This window comes from Cynoglossus semilaevis, chromosome 5, assembly GCF_000523025.1.
Source record: "Cynoglossus semilaevis isolate Cse_v1.0 chromosome 5, Cse_v1.0, whole genome shotgun sequence".
NCBI classification, from domain to species: Eukaryota; Metazoa; Chordata; class Actinopteri; order Pleuronectiformes; family Cynoglossidae; genus Cynoglossus; species Cynoglossus semilaevis.
This window is the reverse complement of record NC_024311.1, coordinates 10,501,335-10,510,867: the sequence shown is the minus strand read 5'-3', so window position 1 is coordinate 10,510,867 and position 9,533 is coordinate 10,501,335. Positions and strand designations below refer to the sequence as shown.

Below are 9,533 nucleotides of genomic sequence, written 5' to 3'. Positions count from 1 at the left end.
GCTGTGAATGGAGACTCCGTCCAGAATGTCCACACCCTTCCCAACGCTCCTCACACTGCGGACGGAGGCGGTCCTTTTCAGTTGGACTTGGTAAGGCCCCGCCCCCAGGGTGTGGTTGTTCCTGGGCACCTGCTGCTGCTGCCACTGCGTCCCCCAGTTCTCAGTGGCCGTGACCCCCCTGCTGGGGTTGAGCCAACCCTCCCTCTCTAAGGTGAAGCCCTGCTGCTGCTGCTGTTGGCGGTTTGCAATGCGGTTAATGGTGCGGTGGGCGGGGCCTTTGTAGGTGGAGCCGCACGACGCCTCTTCCTGCCAGAAAGCTTTGTCCTGAGCCAGGGTTCCACTCAAGCTGCGCCGCAGGCTGCCTGAAGGTGGCACTGTAACCTGGACAGAATGAAAGTCTGACGGGAAGCCTGTCTGCTCCACCTGGCCCGTGGACCTGCTGTGTCCATTCCTGGTGCGACAGTGGAAGCTGCTTTGCGCCGCCGTGCTTCTCCTGTGGCTCAAACTGACGCTGTTTTCAACAGCCGAGCGGGAGGAGAAGCCAGAGGAGCGGAGGGGAACGGTGGGGACCTGCAGGGGGCAGTGTTTGACATTTAGTAAAGGAAGAAAAGGACAAATGTGTTTTTTTGGTTCTAAAAAGAATTGACAGCAACAAGTCCCAATGAAAATGTATTAGTCAACACTAGCTGCAGTGTTAGCACGCTCTGCTACTGGAATCAGAATAAGACATGCTAACAGGGTTTACATCTCAACAAATCACCTTTTTTAACCGTCATAATAGTTCTACACAGTTGATTGTTCTCGGAGTGAAAGCTCTGCTCACTTTCTGTTCAGTTGGCTGTTAAACCTTATTTCTTTTTTGTGGACTTTTACTGACATTGGTTTGTGAAAAAAAGGAACGACACCCCTAGTGGACATCTTTATCGTACCTCAAGATAAGAACGTTTTTCTAAAAATCAGAACAACTGATACACATCACTGCAGTTCAACACAGAGGAAGCCAAAATGTACACAGTACTATGGTCTGGTATAACTGTGGATAAGAGGCGCCACCCTAATGACCAAATCATGAACAATGCAGCCGCATCAGTAAAACATAAACAGGACATTGACCTGGAGTTTTTTTGCTGTGCAGGCGAACACAGTTTCCTGTTTCTCTGAGTTCAGAGGCAAAAAAAAACTCTCACTCCATATGTAAGAGCCAGAAAAACTGCAGTAATACTGCAGCCAGACCACAGCCCAGGCAGTAAATGACAGATGTGTGAAAATTAAATATAATTTAGAAAAACACACAACACACACAACAACACAGATCCTGGTGGTGGGAGAGGGGATGCGGGGGGAGGATGACTGTGGAGAGGAAGAGGAGCCAAAAGTATGTGACAGACTTTTAACTCCTGACCAGAAGCTGAGAGTTTTAATTTGAAACAGACCCTGTAGGGGCGTCGGTCGTGTGTCGTGTGACAGGAGAAGAAACTAGAACAAACGCTTTAAAGCTGCAGGAGGCACAGTTAGTCAAAAGGTTCTAAGACAAACTGGATTATTTTTCTAAATAATAATAATAATGTTCTGTTCCCACATCAAACTTCAGAACATATTCATTCACTGTACAGTATACTGTACTATACTGTACTATACTGTAGTATACTGTAGTAAACGGTAAGTATTTAAACCACGGGCTCAACTTCAGTAACATTAAAATGTAGCTTAACTTGCTGTAAAAAATATCTGGGTAGCGGACCTAGGCGTGTTCATGTGTCCACCAACAGTCATGCTTGGCTCAACAGTAGGGGGGGCTGGACTGTTCATCCAGGGAGGGGGCTTTCACAGCCACACCTGAATTTCAATGATATTCTTCAATTTATATATAAAGTCCTCCAAACTGTCACAGTTTATTACTTATTACATTAGTTTTAAATACTTGAAAAGAACAAGGTTTAAGACAAGAATGTATGTGTCAGTACAAAAAAAGTTGGACTTACAGCCAGGACACGAGTCGGTGTTTGGATCATGGACCGGGACGTGAACGCATGACTCAAGTGGTAACCCCTGGAATCAGGAAGACCGTCGTCTGAAAAAGAGCAGGAAAGGTGGGATCAGTACCTGGTACCTGTGGGGATCAGTACCTGGTACCTGGTGGGATCAGTACCTGGTAGTGGGATCAGTACCTGGTACCTGTGGGGATCAGTACCTGGTACCTGTGGGGATCAGTACCTGGTACCTGGTTCTAGGCCATGTTTGTCTGTCGTCTGTCTCTATGTTCTGGTCTGGGGGTCGTCATGAGAAACACTTTCACACTCCTTTCTAAGAAAGTTGGTCTCCAACACAAAGAATTTTGGGGAAACTATTATTGTACAACCTAAACATGTCTCATCCAGTACGTGGGCCTGAGGGTAGGGGGCAGGGGTCAAAGGTCAGAACAAGAATGAGTGCAAATCTAAAACTCTTCAAGGAACCTTTTAGTCTGTCCGTGGGGGCATAGTTGGGGGGAGGGGGGGCACGGACTCTTAACATTACTCTACCACCATGAATACTAATTAGGACTAGCAACAGTACTACTACCAGATCTGATACGAATGTCAATAAAAGTACCAGGATCAGTCCAATCTGATCCAAATGGTACTAACAAGCAATACAACATGGTACTACAAACCAAATACAGGACCTCATGTCTGTGTTTGTCTGTAAAACGAGGTGAAAAATGTTCACGTTTTGTTCATTTTCTTAAATCACAACAAAAACTAACTCAAGCCACAGAAATAATCAGAGAATATATGAAACCCTTTGTAAAAGTGTCCATCAGAGGGCACTATTCTGCATACATTTAACTATACAGTTTAATGAATGAAAAACAATACTGTAGAACTGAACCGGTGCACGGTGGAGAACCGTTTTCAGAGCAGAGTTTCTCATCACTTCTACAGCTGAAAGTGATCACTGAGCTAAAACAGTTATTCCTGATCAATTGGTGACGCAGGGGCAGAACCCAATTAGCCTTTAGCTTCTTCCCGGCCTTACAACCGTAACTGGAGATAACTGTACAGTTCTGACGTATTCTTTTCCAAATGAAGAGGAGCAGGTTTTCTAACCAACAACCGGAGTGTGACAACAAACCCAGGGTCAACACAACTCTTATCAGAACAGTGTCGATGTCGTAAACTATTCACCAAAATGTATCCAACAAACTTTTGTTTCAAACACGGGGGTGATTTTCTTGCTGCTTCAACAAGTCTTCATCTACTGATTTTATATTTTGTCCAAGGAAGATTTTGTGATGGACGTAACATTTAGTCATTGTGTCGCCTCAGTTTTTTTTTTTTTAAATCTACGGGTGATAAAATGTTAGGAGTCGGCTGTGCAGCTCTCTGAAGCTTCAGAGTGGTTTCAATTAAAATCCTCCCACAGAAGATTTACGCCGTGGATTTCTGTCATCTCAGAGAAGATGCTGATTTTCTCCTCCTGGCTCCTGCAGGAGTGGAATCTCCTCACTGATTTATGTGCAGCTGGTTCCTCTGAACACTGAACCATTTTTGGCATAAACATATTCTAAACATCAGCTTTAACTTCCTTTCACGAGATGAACAGCTCAATGTTTTTTTCCCATCGTTGTGTCGACTAGTGTAAAAAGGAAAAAAAAAAGAAAGAAATTACACAAAAAAAATTCACTTTCATTTCCTCCTCAGGTTCGAGGTTTAAGGACCAGTTGCTTGTTTTAAATAATTTTCAGCTTAGTAAAAAACTCTGGGTTAAGACAGGTTAGTTTTGTTATAGTAAATGTTATCTTATTAACTAGGCTTGGTTTACAGGGTTGTTGTCAACTCTAAGGATTCTAGAAGTGTTTAGCGACAGTTAGCTCAGTTTAATATTTGTGTTGTAGCTTTAACGTGACATTAGTCTTGGTCTTTTTTAATTTTTATCATCTGTTCCCTGATTGGTTGTTATTTTAGTGAGCTACGTTGGGTTTGAATTATAATTTGGATTATAAGCCTAGTTTAGGGTTTGGTTTTTGGGGTAAATTAGTTTGGCTCAGGGCGTGTCCCAGGACTTAGAGAGCCCTAAAAAACATGTTAGTCTGAGTCTTCCTAGATTCCTGGACACTTTGAAGTTTGGTTCAATTTTTTGATTAGTCTTAGATTAATCAAAACTAATGACCAAGTGGTTGATGGCTATTTGTTTTCTATATGCTGTCAGTTTGAGTGCAGGACTATAAGTTAAGTTAGGTTAGGTTTAGTTCAATTAAGAGACCTCTGAGCTGGCCATAATATAAAAGTGATTTACAAACGACTGACAAAAACTAATTTCTGAAGAGTGATATAATAATATCGTCTGTAAAAGCTGGAACGTCTACAGAACTCTCATTGAACCGTTCTCTGTTCTCAGTGTGAAATGTTCTGACGGTGAGGAAGGTCAACACCTCCCGAAAATAGACTCTGATAAGACAGTGGTGGAGACGGGCGGAGCCTGGACATGAATGTTGGGTACTGACCTCAGAGGAGTGAAGTACAACAGCAAACATTCTGCTGCCGTTTCCTAACTAATGTGTAACAGCTGTGTGTCAGCGGTGAACGTTATTCTGAGGAACAACATTCATATTTCATCATTTATTTGGACAGGACGTTCACGCAACTATAAACAGGAAGTTGATTATCTTGTCTTATTCCACAGTCGTCAAAACCAGTCGTTAAATACCATCTCAACTCCCAGAATGCATTTGTCTTCAGGCTAGAACTTCAGGTCAGACCCAGGCTTTAACTCCCAGCAGCCTCACCACAGACAGTCAGTAAGTCTACGACTGACTGTACGACTGATTCATATCGTTGAGGACAATCATCCAGGTTTTCGAGTTACACCTTTGCATATATTTCTTGACGTTTTAACTGATTAATCATGATTAATTACAATCATACTTGATCATGAATAATTGTGATTAATCAACATCAAAGGAATAAAATCCTCAGTTCAGGAGTTTTGCAGAATCATCGCCAGGTGTATGACAATATATATTTATCATTTTAAAGTTTTGATTTACTTCACACCTTGTAAAATATATCATATATAGATCATTTATATGTGATATAATGAAAATATCCACAGGTCGTATAGTGACACTTGATGTGACTCGTCCTGCTGTGAAAACCTCCCGTGTGTTATTTCCTGCTTATTTCCTGTGTTTTTCTCCTTCTTCCTCTAACAGTGGAAAACCAAACCCATGACTTCATCTCTTCCAGTGGCGATAGCTTCAGTTCACTGAGTGATTACAGGCTCTTCTTGCTGCGGTCTCCAAACCCACGTTTACTTGGTTCTATTGTCTCAAACCAAGGTAGAAAACAACTACATGTCTGGTTTGATTCTTTGGTCCAGCTGGGCCCAAGCTCAAGTAGCTCTACGAGCGAATATTGTTACCCAATCGAACATGACTGGTGTCAGCGCGGAGGAGAGGCTGCCTCCTGTTGGTCCGTGTGTGAGCGTCAGAAACAGAAACGTGGGGGAGGAAGGACGACGATGTCTGCTGCCTCTGTCTGATAAGACACACGGACAATAGAGCAGCAGTTTGACCTGTGAGGAGGAGGACGCACTCACTCTTCCTTACTGGTATAAACGATATTCAGGATGACACATACAGAACGCTGTATGTGTCGTCCAGAAAAAATTAATGTAAAATCATTATTTTTTTCTTTTGATTTTGGTGTGGGATGACGGCGGGTTTGAAGTGACCACACTGTGACCTTTCAGAGAAATTTCACCAAACAAAATACTGACTCAGCTTATGAAAACACAACCAGTGATGAACTCTGTTGCAGAATCCCTGAACCAAACCACAGACTGAGAGTCGTTCACACCCACTCTTAATCACATCACAGATTTCTCCACAGCTCATTATTCAGTCATCAGCAAAAGTGATAACTTTAGTGGTTTCAGATGTTTTTGAACAGGTCTCAGCAGCCAACAAGTCATTCTGCATTCAAACCCACCAACCAGCATCCGCCATCAACCGTCTTTAATTAAAAACACAGAGTAACAGACAGTCACTGTTCACCCAACAAAAATAAAAATCCCTCCGTCCAATCAGGTATCTGCACCGATACATTCTTTGAACACGGCAGAAAGAGTTTTTCTTTCAACAAAGCACCTCAAGCTTAAAATTCCATCTCAATTTCCAGCATGTTTTTTGGGAAGCCTCGCCTTCTGGGGTGAAACCTGGATGATGTCAGACGAGCCTCACGTAAAACAGAGTAGAAGGTAAGTCTACGACGGACAGGCTGACTGACACAGCTGTCAAATGGATCAGCAATGGCGATGAGGATAAACCACTTCTCTGAAGAATTGAAAGGAAGTCCCAACACGCCAAGATGAACATAAACTCTATGAAGATACGTTTTTAGTTATACTTTCGTACTTTTTCAGGTCAGTGAAAGTAGTGACTTTAGCTCACCGAGTTTCTGAATTTGAAAGTCTTGTGTCGTTAGATTACTATCACCTAGATTAATGGTTTAGGTTAGTGATCTTATTAAACAGTGTTGGGCTTCAAAACACATGACTGGAACCGATGTTTGAAATGTTTTACTGAGTGACTTCTTCCTAGTTCTTAGAGCCCTGTGACTGTGTCCACATGGAGACGCTTCATCGACTTCCAGTCAGTGTCGGTTTAATGTTTGTCGAAGTTCATTCAGCAGCGAGTTAAAGTGAATCACCGTCTAAAGGAGCCAAAATATTGTGCACCATTAGTTTGACAGTATGATGTGCTCATCCATCCTCCATGGTCATACTGTATATCATATATCACTCTGATGTCACACACGGCTGTTGGAGACTTGTGGCTCCGACTGTGGAAGGGACTGTTCCAACATCATCACGCTCAGTTTTTTGTATTTATTCTAATTGTGCAACAAAGCTCGTGGATTCTGGAATTCTCTAGAACTACACGCACCTGTTTAGGAATCTGGAACCACTTAGTAGTTGAACCGTTACCAAACCACTTTTCGTAAAATCAGCCATCTTTCTGAGAATCAGCAACTACTGCAGTTTTTGCTCTGTGTAGATGCCTGGAGACCCACAGAAACGTGTGTCAGTACGTGTGACCCATTTTTTTGGAGTGGGCCAGTTGGTTCTGATCTTGGTCCACGGTCTGTGATGCAGAATTAAGTTCTGATCTGTTTGTGTGTGCTAACATCTGGTGTCTGACCCAGGCTCAGATTGTGGTTTGAGTTTGTATGGTCCTACCTGGTGGTCCGGACAGGTAGTCGTCCAGTCTGGTCAGGGAGCCGGACTTCTTCCTCTCCTGCAGCCTCTGTCTCACCTGCTCCTGGACTCTGCGGACTCTGGCCTCAGGGTCCAGACTGAGACCGTCGGAGGGGAGGACATAAGTGGTGCTGGAGGAGTTTGGCTGCAGAGCAGAGAAAAGGCAGCTGTTGTCCAACATAGGTGCACTCATGTCCACAGCAGGAGACAGAGAAGAAGTGAAAAGTGAAAAGTGAAAGAAAAAGAGAAGAAAACAAAGACTAAATTCCACAGGTCGGCAGAAATGCTGCTGCAGCTGCTGAGGCTTCACTCTCTCTGCCTCTGAGTGTGAGTGTGTGTGTGTGTGTGTGTGTGGTGTGTAAATGCAGGAGGGGCTACAGGATTACAGAACAGCCAATCACAGGTCACCTGTTGTCCAGACCACTCTCAGCCACAACAAGGTCCAGAGACCAAATCAGTGACTCTACGTTTGAGCAGCAGTCGTAGAGACTCACCGCTGTCTCCGTCACCGTGTTCAAACAGGTCAGGTTGTGATCGGAATCCTGGTTTGGATTAACCTCAGTGGCGCAAAGTGACCACAGGAGGCAGCATTAGTGCCAGTGTCCGTGTGAGCCAGCGTTAAAAGATTCCATAGTTTTACCCTCTGCATGATCAATAGTCAAAAGAAAATCCCATAATTTACACTTAATCTGACCCCTTCATTCAATGCTAATTTAGCTCATTAGCAAAACAGGATAATAAACAGGGTTTAAAGGCAGCCTCTATTTCTAGGATCCGTTGTAACAGCAGGGGGCGCTTACAGCCGTCTACAGACTAACTCTGTGTTAGTGCTTTATATCAGTCTTTCCCAAACAGGGGATACGAAGACACCTAAAGGTACCTGGGAGGATTGCAGGGATATATGCCAGATTATAATGGAGTCCCAAAGTGAAGGCTTCTATTGGTAGATGTATTAATATATTTATATATTAAAGTTATTTCATATTTCTATTATATGATGTATATTTTTTGTCTTAAATTTGAGTTAAAATAAAAAATGTATCCAGTAGAGGGCACCTTTGATTTTCTGTGTTTTGTAGGAGATTGGACTTCACATTGTTTTTAACTGACATAATTAGATATAAACTAGATGTTGAATGTGAAGAAACATTTAGAAGCATTAGTTAGGGAGTGTTAACATGACCACATTACTACGACCAATCATCTGAGTCGTCTCTCTGAAAGTAGTTCAGCTCAGCTAAAATTTCAGAAAACAAACGTATGACATCACTGTGAAACCCTCCCAAAGGTCACTGAGGTCACAGTGGGGGGAACAGCAGAAACACAGGTTTCCATAGATACACAAGTGCAGTAGGTGAACACTGTGGATAACTGCAGCAGTTAAAACCCCCAGAGTCGGGGAAGGGGGAGGGGGGTTTGAGTAGTAGATTATGTGTAAAGGACAGCAGAAAAGACTGGACCATGGGAAATCTGGACTCACAGCTGGTTCTTGGTCCACTGGCTCTTCGTCTTCCGTCTCTGTCTCCGCATTTTGTACAAAAATGACCTCAAATTTGGAGTTGAAGTTCAGCTCTGAACCCTGAGGTGGTCAGTGTCAGTCTGCTCTCAGTCCAGTAACGGAGGCGTGGACTGTGGAGAGGTTTGAGACAGTGATGGACAACAACATGACCCAGGACAACAGCACTCCTGTACAGTGTGGGAAGAAGGAAAGAAAAGACTAGGGATAGTTAATAACAAACCCTTTAAATGACGTCCTGTTATCTGACGCTGCTCTCACATTTGTTTGACTTTGTGGAAACACAAACCAGTCTGAAGACGGCTCCGAACTGCACGTCCAAGTTCCACTGATGTGTGTGTGTATTACTGTATGTCCGTGTCTGTGTAGTGCTTATAAGTGAATGTATATATCACTGGGGAGTACTGGTGAAGCTATACTAATAAGGGACAATGTTTAAGAAAAATCACAGCGGGGACATTTTGTATGTCCGCCCTGTGTAAGGGGGGAGGTTCAAGCTTTAGTTTGGAGGATTCAATGAGCCTTAGGGTTAGATTAGAGTTAGGGTGAGGTTTAGGATTAGGTATATATTTGCAACAGTTAGATTAAGGTTAGGGCTTGGAAATGCATTATGTCGATGTGAAGTGTTCACAAAAGACATACCAGAACTGTGTGTGTGAGAACTAAAGAGACCCAGTATAATGGACATGACCTAATGGTGTCATGTGTTTGTGGATTTGTTTGTTCTTGATGCTGAGCGAAAGTTTTTGTGAGTTTTTGCTTCTCGTGAAATTCACAT

At 43.1% G+C, this 9,533-nt stretch overlaps 1 protein-coding gene across 1 annotated transcript in view; it reads right to left on the bottom strand.

Moving 5' to 3' along the window:
- LOC103379038 (plakophilin-3-like) overlaps positions 1-7,584 on the bottom strand; it is a 16,634-nt gene extending 9,050 nt beyond the window's left edge. The window contains exons 1-3 of the mRNA XM_025055583.1: positions 7,222-7,584; positions 1,983-2,071; positions 1-570 (exon numbers count right to left, since the gene is read on the bottom strand). The exon at positions 1-570 is cut by the window's left edge and continues 7 nt beyond it. Coding sequence (XP_024911351.1) covers positions 1-570; positions 1,983-2,071; positions 7,222-7,432 — 870 coding nt within the window. The 5' untranslated portion in view covers positions 7,433-7,584. The remainder of the gene's footprint in view (positions 571-1,982; positions 2,072-7,221) is intronic.
- Positions 7,585-9,533: the final 1,949 nt, after the last annotated feature.